The following is a 20,848-nucleotide window of genomic DNA, read 5'->3' on the forward strand; positions in this document are numbered from 1 at the left end:
GAAAATCCGGCTAGATAATTAAACGCGTTTCTCACCACAATTAGTTTCATGTTGCCTTGACTGCATCTACAAATAAAAAAATACAAATAAAGACCAACTTCTTGGACACATCTACAATATATTATTTGAGTGTTAGAGTGGGATGTCGCAACAACCGTAAACCATTTCTGAATGCTGCGGTATGCTATAGGCGTAGCCTGCTTTCGTCGGCACTGCATTTAAGTGCGAGAGCTCCAGTTCTGTACAGTGGCACGATGCATTGCGTGTCTTAGCAGGACGTCTGTTGCGCAGGTGTCTTTCATAACCCGTATTTCTTTAGCTTTCTGGACAAGAATAATGACTCATGCAGACGTACGTTTTCAACCGGGTTTCACGAACTATAGACATCAGAGAGAGAGAGAGAGAGCAAGGAGAGGAAAGGCAGGGAGGTCAACCAGAAGAGCATCCGGTTTGCTACCCTGCACTAGGGGTAAGGGAAAGGGGAGATAGAAAGAGAAAAATAGGGAGAGAATGAGCACTGAGTACACGTGGGACGATGTACAGGGACACTATAGGCGGTCTCTTAAACCGGTGCACTTCAAATACAGTACTAATGCATGCAACGCTTTTTGTGCCAGTGACGGGTGTAGCCATGGTACGAGTATCTTTGCCTCAGAAAACGGTCTCGAGTCCAGCGGTTTAAAGTTGACCTGAGAGAGAGCCGTTGTACGTCGTAGCGAAATAGCTTTAAAAACAACACACGGGCCTGCTTGTTCTAAACCGTGTAGGTAGTAGGAGGTGGTTCGCAATCATATAAGTCCGACACGCATATTCTGGAGTTAGGTTCACCTTAACTATCATTTGAAGCAGACATGAAGCAAAGTTCGGATAATGCGAACATTGATTAAAACTTACTGTGCACGCACCACATGGGGAAAGCACTGCGAACATCGGAAAAGTAAATGCTGCACAGGTAAGAGCGCTTGTTCGGAGCAAGTTTTCCGAAGAATGCGTTAATACGAAATCTAGAAAAACTGTAACGAGGTACAGCACATTCATCTTTGCATGAAGTATTGTGTTAGGATGCCACAATATGGCGACAACGGCCGTGACGATGATGGTGGTTTTTGCGGCTCGAGCGTCCCTTTAATTGCACATCACACAAAAAAAAAAAACTCAGTGAGGACTCTGGGCTGCAGCGCAAAACGGACATAGACAGGTGTGCACACCTTGTGTCTGTTCTGTGCTGCAACCGAAAAAATGCTCGACTAACTAGCCCGAAATATTGCGTTCCGTGAAGACATGCTACGAGAGGACTGGTTAGTATAACACATCAGCACACAGCTGGAGTTTCTGAGCGGCTGAAAAAAAAGACACTTTTAGACAGTTTACTGCCAAGTTAAGAATAACGTCAGCGTGCCGGGCGTCAAACTGGAGTTTCAGGAAAGACCCCCGTGAAGGGCGTTTTGAACCGAGTGTTTCTTTTTTTTGTGTTTTTCTTTCTTATCTCCATCCTGAAATGGGCTGCCGATTCTTTTCTTTTTATTTTTCTAAGGCCACCGCTCTATGAACACAAAGTGGCGCAGCTAGTGCAAATCATAGCCACGACGGAGTACTTTCCATAACGATATTAAGAGAGGAAGAGCCACTTTCTGTTCGGTTTGGTGGTTCGCCATGTTTGGAAGGCAATAAATCATTTCCTTCGCCACTACTTTTCTGTTTTAAGCTAAGCAAACTTCCGCCCGAAAAACCCTTTGAAGTGTTAAATTATAACATTGCATCCGGCATAATCGAGCGGCAAATACCGTCGATGAATGCTGAAAAATAAACAGCAGCATCAGCACCGAAAGTAAATGTGCCAAATAAATAAAGCGAAACCGATCCAAGAGCCATGTGTAAAGAGGGAGGCTCAGTTACCGGCCGTCACCGGTCCAGTATTGATTTCAAATCGGCGGCGGCGCAGGTGACGAAGGAAGGAGGGAGTGGAGAGGAGGAAAGAAGAGGAAGCAGGAGTGGGGCTAACGATGTGCTCGGAGAGCACTTTGCCGTTTATTTTCGCCTTTTCTATCCTGTGTATTTCGTCCCTACTTCGAACACTACGCTGTATATGCTTTCAGCGGTTCATCGTAAATTGTTTGAAATCCCTTCGTTTTTTTTTTTTTTAAAAAGCTTAATACAACGTAAGCGTTCGTTCGTTTATTTACCAACGTTTATTCATTACTTTTTTCATTTAGTAGTCGTACGTGAGGCGGGCAAATCGGCTTTCCGGTACGGATGAGAGATTACTGGAAAAGTTGTTGGCGGGTAAATGCCGAGATTCGGCAGCTCGCGGAAGAGCAGTATAGAACGAGACGAGGTACGGCACTACAGCGCAAGTAACGGAACGATTTCTTCGTTAAGCCGCTGTAATTACGTTCGATATCGATAATTTATTTCCTAGTAAACACACAGCTAAGCATCCCGAGATCAAAACATGTACCATAATTCTGAACGCGTGCAAAAGCGCTAGCGATTACTGCGCTTTTGATGTATGTTAAACAAAACCAGGTGACCAAAATTGATCCGGAGCGCCACCACTACAAGATCTGTCGCACAGCGTGCGTTGCTTTTGGACGTCAGACATCACAACGCAATTTTTCTTCCCGCGCTTGGAGATTATGATGTATTTGTTCGTACTTTTCAGGAAGCGATCTTGCACTCTCAAGTTATAGTACCTACTTGTGTTGCATTTAGTACCTACTCTGTTTGCATCTGCTTGTGTTGAAGCAGCTACTGCTGGTGAAGGAATTGATCGGGGAGCGTCGTAGCCGTCAAACCGGCGGTGATTTATGGATTTTTCACTGCGCTCCCAGCATCTCTCTTAACAAGCAAATAAAGTTGAAGTTGGAGTGGAGAAGTGGAGAGCGCGTGAATTCTAGCTACTTCAAACCCAGCGTCGTTGTTTCTGGTAGGCTATTAATCGGAGCTTTGACTGAGCGCAGGTTCCCTTTAGTAGAGCATAAGGCGTCTTTGCCAATTCTGCACGTGCTGCACGCAATTAGCGAGAAAATGCGCATATATGCAAAAGCGCGGCGCTTGCAGTCGGGCGAGCAGCGACCCCAGAACGAACAATAGGCAGCACAAGCCACTCGCGAAGACAAAAAAACACGTGTCTTTTTTTCGGCCGGCGGTGCTAAGTCACAAACAATCCGGAACAGCGGATTCGTCTGAGGTGCGGGGAGGGAGAAAGGGGAAAAAAAGAAAGAGAGAAAAAGAAAACGAATAAACAAAGGTGCTCTCGCATTCAAAGAGCAAAACGGGGGAGATGCAGATTACTTAGCTAGCACGGGGCATGACTGAGAAATAGAACTAAAGAGAAAAGGAGAAAGGGTAAGAAAGGAGAAATTACGAATAGAAAAGGCTGTCGCGTAGTCCGCTACAAGCTACTCATTTGAAAGCGTTCAAGCGGCACTTCGCTGAAACGGCTGGGACAATGGCGGGTGCGTTGGCTAGACAGAGAGGCAGGCGTGTAGCGCGGGAAAGCCGCCCTAAACAGTGGAGGGACGAGAGAAGCTGAGTGGGTTTTGCTCCTTTTGTCTTCGCGGTTTTTGTTGCGGTGGTTTACTTACAAAGACCGCGTGTTTTTCCGGTTCATCCTCGAAGTGGAGGGGGACAACTTGCAAAGTAGATAAGGAAATTGATTTGAATTGCAAACGTACTCGATTGGCACTGATAATGGGCTTTCTTGCTGCCTTGCATCAGTATGATTCTCCTTTAGTTATCGTACGGTTAACTCACGCTTAGAGGCTCAAGCGGAGCTGTGTTGTTGGCGCTGATTTGCTGCGACGTTTGTCGGGCGTTGTATACAGCCATTTTTAGGTAACAACACGCAAGAAAAATTAAAGCTTTCCCTGGCGCGTTCGAGACCTTGTTATTTTTGGAGAAAGCGGAGAAAGCGTTTCAGCGTGAGAGTTGGGGTGATTGTGAAACACGGCAAGCAGCGCTATTGCACCGACATGCCGGCCACAGCCTTAAACTATTTAAGTTGAGCGCTAATTGTCTGAGGAAACTTTACTGAAAACGACTCCAACTTACAGAAGTGGCTTGTGATATTACTAGCTGATGTCATATCTCGCGCTGAGCTTAACTATATGTAGTGAAAGAAAAAAAAAACGTTGTGTTACTGCCTACACTCTTGTGATGGCTTCCATCAGCGCCTGGAATGCGTGAGTGTGCGAGAATATCTTCAGATTATTGCTGCGTAATCTTGCTACACAGCAATAATTTCGATTATTCCTATGGACTTTGTTTAGCGCTGGGCGTGCCAAGAGCACAAGCTGCAGAGCGTGGCACCAAGAAGGTGCAGCGGCAAACCCTACAGGCATGGATTTCCTAAAAGGAAGGGAAGGTTAGCACAGGCGACTGATATTTCAGATGTTAGTTAGCATAGATGGTTCATCAAAGTGTCAAACAGCGAAAAACAAAAGAGATGCGTCTGTTCAATTTTACCAGCTCTGTGGGCCGCAGTGCCCCTTTCGCAACAAACACTGCAGTTTGTCTGTGGAACGCCTAGAGGACCATACTGTTTCTGATGGGAACGTTCCTATCAACTAGCATTAAGCAAATGATACATATGCAGAAGTAGCGGTGGCTTTTACTTTGACGAAAGTACACGAAATGAGAGTGTAGGGTACAGTGTAAAAAATATGACTGCAAATGCGAGGAAATATCTTGAAAGCTCTATTTCCAAGCCATTTTACCGTCCGGCAGACCGTCATTTTTTAAGGCGTACACCACGACGTACTCCACACGGCAGCCGATCGAATCGCGTTGTTATCAAAGACGTGATAATCGTGAATCTCTGATTGTTCTTGGTGATAGAAACGTGTTGTAGTGATGCCGATGGCTCGTCAAAAATGATAAAAGTATGACCGTTAACCTGACGGCTGATTTTCCACAGAGCAGCGCATGGGAGCGCGATATATATATATATATATATATATATATATATATGTGTGTGTGTGTGTGTGTGTGTGTGTCTTCGTTGGCTGCTTATGATATGACTAATAAAAATCGGGCCCCGGCTTTCTTTCTACTCGCTCATATCTCTCTCTCTCTCTCTCTCTCTCTCTATATATATATATATATATATATATATATACCTCACTCAGTAAAGTGAAGTGCTTTTTTTTTTTCTTTTCTCGAAGAAACCGGAGGAATCCTTCAAAAAAAGGTCATAGCCTCCGGTAGAAGTTAACGCTCCACTGAAGAAGTCTAGTGGCCCCGGCGGCTGTGCCGTTCTCTCGGGTCAGGCGCTGCTCCGCTTTTCTCGAGGCCACCGAGTGTACGAACACGCGCCAGCTGCGGCCCCTCGCGCCCTTCCACAACAGCGCGCGGCGAAATTGAATTCGCGCCAGCTACGAAGGGCGCGCGTTCTCCCTTGACAGGCTCGAAACGCGATTCGCGTCTCCCGGCTTCAGCCGCGGCTCCTGCATGTGTGTGTGTGTTGGCGGTAGCTGTGCACATAACGCACGCGTTCTTCGAGTGTGCGCCCTCTGGAGGCGTCGTTGCTCACTAAGGTGTGCGGGATGCTTTATGACTAGAAGTGGCATAAACCGAAGGGAACGACAGAACTGGCCGGGAAAGCGAGATATCGAAAGCCTTTCACTAGAAAATATAACTTTTTGTTAGCCTAGGTAGATGATGATGAAAGTGTGTTATTAAAGTAAATTGTTTTGCGACTAGTCACGATATACTTGAGCGACTGTAATAAGCTAGCAGTATGGGTTAGCCGACCTGTTCAAGGAAAAAGAGAGAGAGAAAAAAAAAAACGTGGTGCTTGATACGATCCTAAGACCTACAGTGTTCGGTCGTCACACCCCTGACGATCTAATAACACGGTATCTTTTATAATTTTACCTTGAACCGCCTTAATTCTTTTAGTTGAACATATTGGGTAACGTTAGCTGGACACACGGTATAGATATTGCTGAAATATGCATGAGCCAGCCTGGCATAAGCGTATTGATTGTCATGAAACAAGGGGCGGCACTACCATGAACTTATACTCTCTCTCTTTTAAGTAACATAAAAGTAGATGTATTTATGAAGTGAGTGAGAAGAAAACGATTGGATAAGCGAATAAAGAAGCTTCCTCAGAAAATAATGTGCTCCGTCTTTCCTCAACCGTGAGGTCAACAGTGCAATAGGCTTCCTGACCTTTCTCTCCAGAAGTGTATGGCTCGTCACCCGTGGCGACGGAAATTATTTATAGGTGGGGGCAAAATGCATAAGCACCCGCGTACTTAGATTTAGGGGCACGCGATGGGTGGCTGAAATTGAAACAAATTCCTTCCCCCCTTCCCCCCCCCCCTCGCCACTGCGGCGTGCCTCATAATCATATCGTGATTTCGGCACGTAATACCCCGGAATTTCCGTATGCATTGTTTTATCCCTCGAAACCCTAATAAATATAACCCCCTTATGAAATTTTAATCACAACCATAAGACAGCACGAACACGTATTCACGTGACATTATCACAAAGTCACACTTATGCGAATATTTTGGAGAACAAAGGAAACCCCTCCTCCGATACGCAGTGGATTTCTCGCTTCCTTCGAAGTCGCGAGGTGCCTCGTGTTAGCCAACAACAATTTCGCCACCTGACAGCTATCTCGGTCGAAGAATCGCCGACGCAAAACCTGTTTAATGAACGTCATGAAACGTCGTGGCACAATTTAATGCACGAGCGACTCTTAATGTTACCTTTGACGCGCGCTAAAGGCGCCGCCGCGACAACAAAGACCGAATTTGCCGTGCGCCTGACGATCTTGATGATGACTACGCGCGCGCCTGTCTCAAAGTGCGCACGCAGCCACTGCTCCCGAACGTCACGGATACAAAAACCGCGCCACTCATTCGCATAGTCATGATAAGACAGCGTCGCTTGCCTGCGGAAAATGAAAGGACCTGGAACCAGAGAGCGAGTAACTTTCTACGAGGCAATGCCTTTTGTTTTTACTGTTTCTTCTCTGTTTTCCCTTTGAACTCCATCTGCGAACAAAGACTATGGGACGGCGAGGAGGAACGAGTAAATGACTGCGCAGTGTAGGAGCAGTTCCGGTAATCGCCTTCATTACCGCTGATATCGGCACCTTGGCGCTCCGCGCGTACTCTCCATAGACGGGGCTACTCAAACAAAAAAAAAAAGAAAAATGAAGTAGAAAAGATAAAAGGTGGACCTGCGACTCAGTACAAAGATTCTCACCTCCTGGCAGACAATGGAGGCCATGAACTTCTTTTTTCTGCGCGACAAAAGGCGCGGAACGTCTCATCTCGCCTGAGCCTTAGCGATGTCCTGATCTCCGCTCACCGTGATTGCCCCGTGTGCTCCCTGGAGGGTAATAACGCCAGGGTCAGGACAACCTTGACACCCGACTTCCGGTCGTATCTTCTTCCTCACCTGAGCGCCAACGCTCGCGAACCTGCTCACCGAGCAGGTGACGAGGCCCCGTTTTCTTCTCAGCTACGCAGGCTGCGCCGCGTCATCCTCGGTGTTTATCCCGACCGTAATCGTCGCCCGCGGCCTCTAAATGCCGGTTAATAGTGAGAAACTACGAGAATGGAACAGAGCAGCGCGGCTCCTTTTGTTTCTCTTTCGGGTTCAAACGGTTGGCGGTGAAGTACAAGCAGCAGCAGCAGCAGCAGTTAGAAGAGGTCTGGGTTCCCAATTCGACACGCGTGAAGAGCCACCGTATACGTTCGCGTTACGCCGTTGTTTTGCTGCTGCTCGCACGTCTGTCGTGGGTGTGACGGCGTCGGTGGAACAGCGCTTGGCGACAGACAGGTTGCGGCGCGACGCGGTAGTTTCCACTTATGGGAGAGTACGGAATCGCAAGGGGGGAGGGGGGGGGGGGGCTAGACGGCGGCAGCTAATTCCAAAAGATGTGGGTGTGTGCGCGCGCGCGCATTGACTTGACATGTGCGTAACGCGACACGAAAGAAAAAAAAAAAAAGGTGGGCAGGGGTCTCTCACGATGTTGCTGCCAAGGATAATGCAGGCGGAAAACAGCGGGTCTCCCCATCATTCTCCCCTTCAACCTTTCGTGTTCAGCGCGTAGGTGTCGTCTAGGCGGGTATTAACGAACCCTATACCCGACGCCGCATAAACCCTTTGTTTCCGTCGTAACCTTGCACCCCCCCGTCCGAGGTTAAGCCGGCTTTTCAAAGCCCACCGAAGCGACGTCGAATTTAACACCTGTCACGTGTTTATGCTCGCCAGCGCTTCGTGAGAGCGCAGTGAAGCGGCCTTATCGACTAGCCGAGTGCACGGCACTTCCTTAAAAAAGACTACAACGCGAAAAAAAAAAAAAACGATATCGATAAAGGTGCGACGAGCCATGCTGGCTTTGCACAAAATGCTGACATGCAATATTACAGTTTTGAATGAAAGACGCTAAGAGAAAAAAAATCAAGAAAGGCATAGTCTAGTTCAGGGACGAGCTTTTAGCAAATGGTGTCTGCATGCATAGGGTCAGAGCTGTCATGTTTGTGTAGTGAAAGTTTCGGTGGCGCTACGCGTGACGTCACTCGGCGAGGGAAGCCTTCTGTTCACTACGCTCACTTATGGAGGTATACAACTGCGGTGGTACAAGTGCGGACAAACGTTGCGCAAATAGAGCCACACCTTTGACGCGTTCATTAGTCTAATATTTTATTTAGCTAACGAAGCGTGCTCGAAACGCTGCGCGCTTCGTTTCGGGAGTTCGTGCGGCGCACGCAAGTTGCACTTTTACTACTCCAGCGAGGAGGAAATAAAGGGTGAAAAATAAAAAAAAATAAGTTGCGGCGGACAGAAAGAGCCCGTCGTGCAGAACGGGTACTCACGCCATGGAGCGTCCATAAAAGCCCGGAGGCCTGATTCGGCGAGAAGACGGAGCGCCGGCTAATTAAGGCAACGGCTGCGCGTTTCGCGTGCGTGCCGTTGTGAACGACTCCCGCGATGTTGAAGCTCTTGGAACGAGAAGAAGAAATGGAGAGAACACGGCGGCGCAGCCATGGTTTTGCTCCTTCCCTCATCGCACGCTTATACCGACTATTCGCCGCGACTGCATTCTGTCGTATATAGCAGCCGGCTCGGCTTTCTGTTTGATTCTTTTGCAATGCGTGCTTCACGTTTCCAAGTGTCCTCTGACGCAGGGATGCAGTGTTCCGACGCAAAAGGAAACGTCCGGGGCACTCTGTCATACGTGGCGACCGTTTTCCGTGGAGTTGTGCTTGGCTGCGTACGGAGCACTCGTACGTTGATACGAGTATCGTCGTTTCTCGTGCGAAGTCGCACTGCCAGCTTGGCCTGTCGAAGTCTTGAATTTTAATTGTTGACCGCGAAGTTGAACCGTCGTAGCGGTGGATGGTAAATTGAGTATTCTACAAAAGTCGGTGTACCTCCCGCTGTTGGTCAGTGGCCATGGCGTTCCACAGCTTAGCACAATGTGGAGGGTTCGTTTCAGGGTAGCAGAAAGCGCATTTCGATCAGTGAGTTGGGGGATGTAGGAGTGAAGAGGTGAAAGAGTAAAGGTCAGGAGATGGAAATGGCGGCCGCTCCAGTCGTGATCAGTTAGCAAATGCTACTTTGTCGGTCCATCTTAACTATCATTGTAAAGGGATGTATGGGTACCCTGTGTAAAGTACTTCTGTCGCAGAGTGTAACAAATCGTATGGTCTCGAGAAAAGCAGGTCTATATGCTGTAGGAATTTCGGGCACGTAACGGCACCTCTTGTACTAAGTATTGCTCGCACTGAATGTTAAGATGTCGCTCTACGAACGATGACATCCTAAAAGAAGTGAATGCTGAGCGAAGGCGGTTGACCTTTGAATGCGGGATGAGCGGGGTGCTCGGGCAGCTGCTGCTAGATTCCTAATGTTATTTAATCCAAATAAATGTTTTGCTTCACGTCTGCCTTGTCTCCGGAACCCACGTATTTAAAGGTGACAACTGCCACAATGCAGAAAAGAACACCGTCTTTCTTCAAACCGGCTTTACATGCTGTAATACAGTTGAAAAGAATATCAGCCGGATGACTCTTTGCATTGCGGTTTAAGTGCATTTCTCGCCAATGCAGGAGTTCGTGATAGCCTATTTGCAAACTTCTCTATTTTGAGGTCAATAACAATGCAGTGAAATTCTTTCCTAGTATACCAAGTTCTATCCTGCAGCAAGGCAATCTTGTTTTATTGCAAATACTGATGGTTATGCAGGGCATGTCTCCTAAAATGTTTATCCTAAATTCCACTCACGAAGAATGTCACGGAACCACGCACATATCACTCTCGGTGGATATTACGGGCCTCTCAAGAACGCACCACGCGCATCGAAAACTTCGCAGCTTCCAAAAGTTGACTCTATTTGTTGGCAACATAAACGCTGTTGATATTTTTTTTTACGGGACGCCTCCTTCTTATCCGAACTATAAAAAAGAAAATAGCGTAAACTTGCGGAAATGGACGATCACTGCAGCCGCATGACGTTCCGTGGCATAAACTCACTTATTCCGTAGCGCCCAGGGAGACACATATTTTCGCCGCGCCGACCGCCGCTCGCATATTTCCCGCCACATCTTGTTTCATTCTGCGCTTTTCGCGCTTCCCTGCACATTCGCGCGCGCTTTGCTTGCGTCAGAGGGTTATGCGACGGAGCTCGTGAGGAGCGTACTACACGATAGAGCGGACTTCGTATGTGCTGCTTCGAGTGCTTCGCAATTTTAACCTCTTATAGCCTGAACGTGTCGCCTAAAAAAAAAGCAAGCATTCAAATTTCTGTTAGAAATAGTTGTAGGCGAAGGAAGAACATTCAATATTACTCTCATACCATTTGCTACCCCGGGTGCGATTTCTAGACGCACTCATTTTTAGAGAACTGAAGCGGGCATATAGCATAAAACAGTGCCTTTATTTTTGCATATTTTCACATTGATCAAACTCAGGCTTGACAGGCGCAAGTGTCTCTGCATCTTATGGCAGTCCGTAAAACAGTCGGTAATGCAGAGATGGCGACTTCGCTTTATGCCCCTGAATGAACGCAAACGCGTGAGGTTCTTGGAATGTTCACCCTCATTGCAAGCACCAGGCTCAAACCGTTGTGTTCCGAGTCCGACACGGTGACACAATGGCGCGTTTTTGCTGAATGACCACAGATGACGTCAAAGTCAGGATTTATCTCGCTTAAGCGTTCCGTTTCAATTTAGGAGCTAATATTCGGTATGATCCTGAAATCGTATCTACAGGAATATATTAAATGAGTGTGCGATGTACCGAGCAAGATGGGAGCACTTACGCATTCTGCGCGAACAAGGGACAGGTACATGCCAGTGCGAGAGGCGCCGTTACAAACTGCAGACTCATTGCGGTGAAATCGTTAGTGTTATGTTTCCAACTCCAGGGAAAACAAGGGAAATGCGGGAGATGGCGATTCAAGACGATGAGTAGCAAGAGAACAAGGTGAGAGCAGGATCCAACGTTTCGACAAGTGGACTTGTCTTCTTCATCGCCTTGAGGAAGACAAGTCCACTTGTCGAAACGTTGGATCCTGCTCTCACCTTGTTCTCGTGTTACTCATCGTTTACAACTCCAGCGTTATATGACCATGCCAACACTCCTGAATGAACAACAACCAGAACAACAATGACGACGACGACAACGACGACGGTGACAACGACGGCAACAACAACATCATTGTCAACGCGTTGCGCTAAAGAATGGGGCCGTCAACGTTAGTACGGGGTCCCATTCGTTCGACGCATCGAATCGGCACGGCTATACTTCGCCGCTGTGCTCGGCGCAAAAGCCCGCTTGAGTTTGCTTCGCTGCATTACTGAAACGTATACATGGCAGCACCCTACCAGGCGTAAATTCTGGCACGAGGCACGAGCGCCCGTTTTCACGAACACGGGACGAGGGCTCGCGCACCACGGGAGCGATAGCGTATACCCGCGTGTGCGTGAAACTGTCGCCCGCATTCGTTCTAGCCTCGTTGTAAGAGTTTTTCGCGATATGCACACGTGACAACTGTGTTTCGATCCTTTTCGCCGGGAAACGAACACTTTCGCACAAAAACAACGCTATCTCGCCCCCTTCCGGTCCCAGTTTCCGGATTTTTTTTCCTTTAAACATTTGGCTTCTTCACTCAGGTACTAATGTTTACATTGTTTGTGGAAGATAACACTCGTTCTACCGCACTTTAGTGCCGGCGTTTCCTGCACAAAAGTAGTCCGCTTCCCTGGTCCGCGAGCCGTCGTGACTAATTTTCGAGAATAATTTCTTGTTTGTGTCCTGCACGAGGCTACGTTGCCTCCGCCTGCTGCGGGCTTTCTTTCTTCTTTTTTTTTGTCGCTGCTTCCTTTGTCGCGATAAATAATGGCGTGACATCGCGAAATACATCTGTTCTGTGTAATGTTGTGTCGCTGCGATTTTTGTCTCGATAAATAATGGTGCGGCGTCGCCAGATATATCATTTTTGCTGCGCTCGACGAGCAGTGATGCCGCGCATCGTTCTATGGCTGGCAAGGAGGCGGACGCGGAAGCGAGAGGGACGGGTCGAACTCCTCTCCGTGTGTTGACACTAGTTTCATCCGGAGATGGTAAGTGCGTCTAGGAATGGAGGAGAAGGACAGGGTGTATAGGACAGGAATAAGGTGGGAAGCCGGCGAGGGGTACACGGATCCCCGTTCCCTGGAGGGCCTGCTACACTGCCTCTTTTCAGAGCGCGTCTTTCCCCCCCTTTCTCTACGATTTCTCTCTCTTTTCGTCATCACTGAGACGGTTCGATAGAGCTCGGTTTAGAGGCTCGGAGCTCCCTCAGTGCTTGGTTTGTCCGGGGTGACATCGGCAGCATCTTTATTTGGCTTCGTCGATGATTAGGACCCGAGCGTTTTTGCTTTGTATTCGGGAAAGCCACACATCGGGGGGGGGGGGGGGGGGATTTATTAGAGCATGACGAGGTTCCACTTCCTGTTGTGTCCTTTTCAGTGAGAAAGGAGACGACGGGACAAATTGATTAATTGACTGATTGATAGCGTAAGATGGCTTAAATCAACATAGAGGATGTGAAAGGCGCCGTAATGCACAGATTCTGAATAATTTTGACCACGTGTGGTTTTTACTGCGCACCCATTTATCGGTTCGCGAACGTTTTTGCAAACCACTTCCACCGAAATGCAACCGCGGACTCGAGCCCCCGACCACGTGCACATCAAATATTATTATTATTATTATTATTATTATTATTATTATTATTATTATTATTATTATTATTATTATTATTATTATTATTATTATTATTATTATTATTATTATTATTATCATCATCATCATCATCATTTCATTTGAATACATATATACACTTGACAGGAAAGGAACGTTATCACGTTCGCTTTACACCAATAGAACACAATCGCCAAAAAGTCACCGGAGCGATTCATAGCTTTGTCAATATGAGCTTTACGATGTGCGCTAGCCATTTCACATTCATTTTCTCGAAGGCATCGAAAATATTGTTGCTTTTTAAAGCATCCAGCTACCTCTGGACACGTATTGGGTTTTGCCAGTAGTCAAATAGAAGGTGTATACGTTGAGAAAAAAGAAATAAGTCACAAGCAGAGCCTGCGTTTGTTAGAAGTACCATGTCATGTAATATCCAAAGCGCGCAACCATACTGCGCTGTTATTCGCAAAGAGAGCCCTTCTGCTTTTACTAGAAAAAAATTACCGTAGAACAGATGTTAAGATTATTACGCGTAGGCCCGCATGCAGGACATTAACATAAACTTTGGTTTCGTAGAGAGCTCCCATTTTTTTCCATTCTTTAACTATTAAAATGTCTCGATGAGGCCAGTGTATCTCAGAAAGGTTAAAAACGGCTTCCTTGGGCAGGTCGCGCAGGCGGGCGCATCCATGGGCCGTGTGCGTATCGTCGCTCAAGGCACGACAGTCTCTGATGTATATTTATATTTAGCGTGAACATTAGTGCGGTTCTGGCTCATTCGAATAGTGTGCAGAAGCAGATAGGTGAGCTATATTTCTTCCCGTATACGCTGCACACACAGCACAGCGATGATCTGATCCGTTTTGTTTAAGACAGGACAAGCATTGTTGTAGCTGCATTTATCCCAATGCGGTGTAAACAAGCCCGATCTGTCGTCTGGCTTCTGACTTAAAAGATGCGCGCTCACAGCTTGGGGCTGCCGTTAATCCCTCGAAGTTCGGGATCACCATAGTAAATCTTATACTCGCTTCTGCGAGAGAGGAAATTCATCCGCAAACCCTCCGCGCCAAGTTATCGATAACGACCGTTCTTATACCGCTTTCGTGAGGTTTTCGAACTCAGGAAACCCACTCGGCATGGCCCACGCCTCCTCTAAGGTCGTTTTTATTATTATCGGAAAAAAAATATCGTTAAGTGTTAAACAAGGATTGGCACCACGAACGCCGACGAACTCGTTTCCCGAGCCGTTCGCGTTTATTATTATTTTTTTTTGCACAATTGGCAGTCGTGCAGGGGGTGAAGGGATTCTGAACTGTTATTCGCTCAGCGAACTGCTTGGGCTATAATGCGTCCGATTATGGCCGGTGCATGCCCGGGCGCGCGCATAATCCACGGCCCAAGCCGCGACCCCGAGGCTGGAGCACGCGTCCTCACTCTGTATAGGCGATGCCGTGTCGTGGACCGCGCAGCTTCGCAAAGTGCCGTCGCCGCCTTGCAACAGCCGACGGCGACGTCCCAAGGCATCGGCGTCCCCGCCATGCTCGGTTTTCTCTGAAGGAAGGAAACTTGCGAGCCAGCGGCCCCCCGACTTTGGGGCCGTAATATAAGTTGTCAGCCGCAGGTGCTGTCGGCGACGCGAGCAACAAACGCGCGAGCAGGTCACGGCGCAGCGACCCTATAGTAGATTGGTGGCCTGGCACTGGCTGGCCGCTCTAGCTGAACGGGGGTGCTCGCAAAATGCCCCCCCCCCCCCCCCCCCCGGTGTCTCGTTGGTGGGAGCCTTGCAGCGTAGCCCTAATAGACGGAGTAAAATTAGTAACTCTGGTTGCGAAGAGAAGAGAAGAACGTCGCTGACTAACGCTTACGCACATATTGCTTTTGCTCCTAAACGTTATCCCTTCATTGTCCTTCGACATCGCGCTAGTTCAGGGGGATGAATAAATCTCGGTGGCAGTGTTCCGTTCGCCGAGGCGTTAAGGGCAGTCGTTTCCTACCCAAGTTACGCGGAAACGGTGCGCGTCTTAACTACGTATAATTTCAGCCACAGCTTCTGCATAAGTCATACGCGCGGTGGATTGTTAGGAGTAACAGCTAAGAGCAGCAGGAGGAAGTCAAGTAATACAGGGGGCTAGCGTTGCTTGTTATCGTATCTGTATAGTGTATCTTGAAATTTTCTTCTTTCTTTTCCTTGTCTTATTTTTCTTGCGTAACGAATCTGGGATTTTGGTACAGCCGGCTCAGACCTATGCCTTCCCATGCTTCTGCAACTAAATAAATAAATTAAAAAGAAACGGGTAGCCCCTGAGCACCAAAAAGAAAATGAATGGAGTAAAGAACAATACTGAGAGAGGGAGAAGAAAAAATCACCAGCCCTTCCCGTGTCCAGAAAATGGTTAGCTTCTCGTGTGTGTATCTCACCTTCGTGGTGATTTTCTTTCTTTCTCTCTCTTCCTTTCTCTCTATCTCCATTTCTTTCTCTCTTTCTATATCTCTTCCTTCCTTTCTCTCTTACCTATGTGTTGATTTTCTTTCTCGTCTTTCTCTCTTTTCCTTTTTCTTCTCTCTCTTTCTATCTTTGTCTGACCTTCGTGGTGATTTTGTATATTTCTTTCTCTCTCTCTTTCTCACTCTCTCTTTCTCTCGGTCTGTCTCTCTCTTTATTTATTTCTCTCTTTCTCTCTCTATCTATATTTCTTTCTCTATCTCTTCCTTTCTCACTCTCTGTTTCTCTGAGTCTCTCTTTCTCTCTTTATTTCTTTCTCTCTCTCTTTCTTTTTTGTCCCTGATATGTGCCATTGAGCTTGGACCCTTTCTGCACTATAGCCAGGAGCGGCCCCCTTTTCAGCGTGACACCGCCGCCACCACCACCACCACCGACACTTGTGAGCCTATAAAGCTTCCCTTATAAAAATGTACGGATAGGCTGAGACGGGAACCAGATGCACGTCCGGTTTGCTACCCTACGTAGAAGAAAGGGGGTTAGGGGGTGAACCGAAGGTAAAGGAGAGGAAAGACAGAGGGTGTCGCAATACTCGCAGATGCGCATCGAAACTACACTCACTCGCTGGGGTCTGTCGACTTCAGCATCTGCAGTAATACACGTCTCACAATCATTCTCGATGACAAAAGTGCTTGGACTGTGACCGCAAGCGTCGCGTGTCCGAAAGGGCAGAGTTGATGGTTTCTTCGCAATATGTAAACGGTGCCTGACAGCAAACAAAGAAGAGAGACATTCCGAACTATCAATCAACGTAATGCCATGTCGTACATCGGAAGCTTTATTGAATTCATATGTGGTGCATTACACAGGAAACTGTGGCGTGCCGCTAACACTGACACGCTGGCATACCCCATGACTGACTCACTGATAGGCTTACTCGCATACCTACAAGTATGACGCCAACAGACAACGAAACCAAGGAAAGGATAGGGAAAATTTACTGCGGTTCTTTAATTGAAATGTAGAAATAACAAGAAAAAGGGGATTGAAAGTGGAGGTTGTGGAGCGTGCGGCTAGTCTGTTTAATCTTGTTTAACTTGAGGAGTTTTGCACGCGTGTTGTGTCAAAGTGGAGCCTGTGAACATGTTTCGGCTGTATGCACGTGCACGTACGCAAGAGCACTTACGCGCCACCAGTCGTGTTCCAGCGCCATATCGTCATTTAATGTTCCTTTACAGAAGGCATCCACGCATACATAATACATTATAGTAGAACATATATGGGACAATCCGAAAACTCACGCTACGAAGAGCGTTGTCGTTTTGGTTCACTATCCGCTAAACTTTTTCAACGACTTCACCAATATAACAGGAACACAAAGAACGAAAAATAAAACAAAACAACAAGAACGACGAAACAAGTAGGAGTGCTAAAAAGAACAGAAGAACGAAAAATAAGCCTTCCCATTGTGCAAACGACGTGACCGAAATGCGTTCCGCGAAGGATAAAAAAAAATAAAAAAGAAGAAAAGTTAGAAGAGAAAAGAAAGAGAGAAATGGCGATACATTGGCAAGGATGGGGTGGAACTGCAGCCATTATACTCGCCAGTTTAGCAGGCCATTGACAAAAAACAGAGTGAGCGCAAATCGAAGCTCGCTAAATGAAGAAAGTGTAAAGAGCAAATATATAAAGAGAGAGAGAGAGTATAGAGTTAGGCCGTGGGCAAAGGGGGCGAGCTGCCACGGTCTTCATTGCTTCTGAATCGCACTACTTTCGGGGCAGGTCTCGCTGTCAGCTTGAAGTTTTCTCTCGCATAAATCACGACACGGAAAGCCGAGTTTTATGGCCAGCTGAGACCGAGACGCCTTGGTGCGCAGAAAGGCGCCGTCCGTGCCAACATCGAGAAGGGCCGAGCGATACACCAGCAGGTCGTAAGAAATGGAAAGTGAGACAGTAGAAAGATCAACAACAAACAAATAAGTGAAGACAGAAACATGATGTAAACAATCGTAGTAAACAAAGAAAACCGACTCTGATGGTGGAAAGTGTGAAGGGTCCCCACTAAGTAGTGATGCCGAAGAACGACAATAAAATGGCACCATGCTACTGTACGAAGAATAAGAAAAATAAAAAAAAAAAAGACTCTGAAGGGGGAACGCAGCTTGCAGCAGCAACCGAAGCGTGAATAAGCAAGCGCTTATGTCGATTTCATTGCCACGGCGTTCATTTCCTCTTGCGCCATTGCGTACGTTTAGCGCCTTCATGTGTTTCTTTTTTTTTCTTTTTCTTTAGTTTTTTGCTGTTTTTTTTTTCGTGGCCTCCTAGACGTTTCACGGAAAACAGGAGGATGTGCCGGCGTTCTTCCGGCAACGCGCGCACGCACGTACACACCACGTACACACACACACGCACACACACCACGCACCACCACCACCACGCACACACCACACACACACACACACACACACACACACATATATATATATATATATATATATATATATATATATATATATATTACGCCTCTGACTTTGAACGTAGAGGTGCTCCCGCCATGGCGTTGTAAACAAATAGAGCAAAAGCAAGCAACGCCATCGCCATCGAGGCTGAAACTGCTTGCCCGCATGGACGTTTCTCTGTGCAAGTTTCTTTCATTGCGTTTGCTATGTTGCCGCGTTGTCTGCTCCGATTTATTTGCGCATAATTTTCGTGATGTGCGCACATTTCGATTCTTTAGCAAGAGTGTTTCCTCCACCGTTTGTCTTTCTATATATGTGAATGCGCTATAGGAGAAAAGTTTGGATGAGTTGAGTTGACAATGTGTGAATGTGAATTCACGCTGAACTTCAGCAGCGTGTACTTTCAGGCAGATAACTATAGCATATGTTTAAGTATGGCATCAACCATGCGTAAACTTTTGTTGAAATTTTTACCTGTTTTCGGGGAGTAAATCGGTGCGATACTTTGCGGACGCTATCATCAGCGCGAAGTTTAAGCACTGAATGTGCCTGTTTTCAACGGTAAAACAAATGGCCCCCCGCAAGAAACTGCATTAAAATTGTCTCTGTGGATGCAGAACGAAATGATGTCTCCGCTATCACTTATTTAAATAAGGTCCTCGAGGTCCAGTGTATAGCCAACAGACCTCAATCGTGGTTAAACGATAGCACTTGTCATTCTCTGCCCGATTACGCGATTCATGGTTTCGCCGCATTTCACCTTAGAACTGCTGCCCTAAATTGCGTGCATTTAGTACGCCAATCTATCGACATCTGCGTAGTGGCACTCTTCCGATGCAAGCCTGACGACGTACATTGTTCCGTTCCTGTGTTTCAGGAGTCCACTGCCAACAGCAGAGCTTCCGCGTTCGGCCACAGCCCGTGGAGGTCATTGAAGGACGCACGGTGGAACTGAGGTGCGAGGTGGCCAACCAAGCCGGCGCAGTCCAATGGAGCAAGGATGGATTTGTACTGGGTGAGTGCCGCCGGACTTCAATTTTAAGTCGCACGGCATGCTGTGACGTAGATATCTTCTCCGGATAAATAATGTACTCTGGCTGCCTGAAAAGAATACGAAACGATGTCTGCCAAGGCGAAAATAGTGAGCCAAGACCAAGGAGGTTGGCCGAGACGTATCCAAACCGCCATTCCTCGCGAGGCACAGGAAAACGCAAGGCGCGCGAGCGCGAGCTTTCACACACCGGCTAGCGTACGTGTAGTTTGGCCTTTAGTGTGTCAAACTCTACGATCGGCGACATTTCGCATGAGCAGATGTCATAGTCTACCTAATTTTTCTTTTATACGGAGGGCTGCGAACATACGCTTAGCGCTGTGTCGTTCAACACCCCGTTCCTGTTTCTTTAACCGGCTAAGCGGTAGCCTGTTTGCGGTGCTGAACGTCTTGCATTTCTTAGTCTCCTAATGTCATACTGAATGAAGGATTTAAATAGGAGGCACCTCGTTAGGTGGCACTGGCTACTCCTCTTTGCTAAGGCCTTTGTTCGTCACATAAGAAAAGTTAGAGCGCAGTTCAAGCGCTGAAAAAGACTGCCTATAGTCTGAAAGCACAAACACATGCAATCTTCTACAATCCAATGAAAACGCTGATAAAGAGTTGTGTGATGCATACAGTTTTCGAGCATTTGTTCGAAAGAAAACACGCCAATTCTTGAGGTGAATTCACTGAATTCACGCAATTCTATCTCACCTCCAGGAAGGGTCGTATTGCTTACCGCTGATTTAAAACACCGAGTATGCAAAACCACGACAGCGCTGTCTCATTTTCACGTTGTTCCTGCTGCAGTGCGTGTGCGGGCATTCATCATTCTGTTTTCTGCAGTTAATACGGAAGACGATATGCCTCATTGCCGTAGCTGGCTGTTATCTGGAAAATTACAAGTATGGCTTTTTGGGCTAGTTGGTTATATACATCAGAGGGGGGTCATAGCGCTAGAAGACACGGACAAGAATGAGAGAACAGGACGAGCGTTAACTTTCAACTGAGTGTTTATTTCGAGAAACAACCGTATTTGTATACAGGCCCTCATACAGAAAAGGCCCAGTCATTGCACATGAAACCCGGCCGCATCCAGGAACGCAAATTCATTTGTAGTCAGCGCAACTGAAGGAGAGCTGGTGCAGCTATCACCGGCCCTCGCTATCAGAGTGGAGTCACCAACCTCTCGCGTAACTTTATCTACATTTCTATACAAAACAGAACACTTCTTGAACAAACCCTTGTTCAAACCCATGTGGGTGCAAACCCTTGTTCAAGAATTTCAAGGGTTTGGTTAAAACCCTTGTTCAAGGGGAGCTGCATCAGCGCCCCTTCAGTTGCTCTGACTACAAATGAATTTGCGTTCCTGGATGCGGCCGGTTTTCATGTGCGATGAGTGGGCCTTTTCTGTATGCGGGCCTGTATACAAATACGGTTGTTTCTCGAAATAAACACTCAGTTGAAAGTTAACGCTTGTCCTGTTCTCTCGTTCTTGTCCGTGTCTTCTAGCGCTATGATCACCTCTGATGCTGGAAAATTAGTTTTTCTTTTTGTTTGTCCGATAAAACAAAACAGAGAGAAAGAAAAATACATGACCGTTCTTTATTGCACTTTGTCTTGCTTGCTGGTACTCCTCCTTTTATTTATCATTATTATTTTTTACTCATGTATCAAACGAACCTTACACGTCTTGCC

The 20,848-nt window shown here is 47.0% G+C and overlaps 1 protein-coding gene across 3 annotated transcripts in view; it reads left to right on the top strand.

Moving 5' to 3' along the window:
• The window catches only part of LOC119455428 (nephrin-like), a 286,932-nt gene that overhangs the window by 187,658 nt on the left and 78,426 nt on the right, over positions 1–20,848 (top strand). For all 3 annotated transcript variants that reach the window (XM_037716834.2, XM_049668763.1, XM_049668762.1), the window contains exon 2: positions 18,995–19,132. In XM_037716834.2, the coding sequence (XP_037572762.2) occupies positions 18,995–19,132 (138 nt within the window). The remainder of the gene's footprint in view (positions 1–18,994; positions 19,133–20,848) is intronic.

The sequence above is a fragment of the Dermacentor silvarum genome, chromosome 6 (genome assembly GCF_013339745.2).
Source record: "Dermacentor silvarum isolate Dsil-2018 chromosome 6, BIME_Dsil_1.4, whole genome shotgun sequence".
NCBI lineage: Eukaryota > Metazoa > Arthropoda > Arachnida > Ixodida > Ixodidae > Dermacentor > Dermacentor silvarum.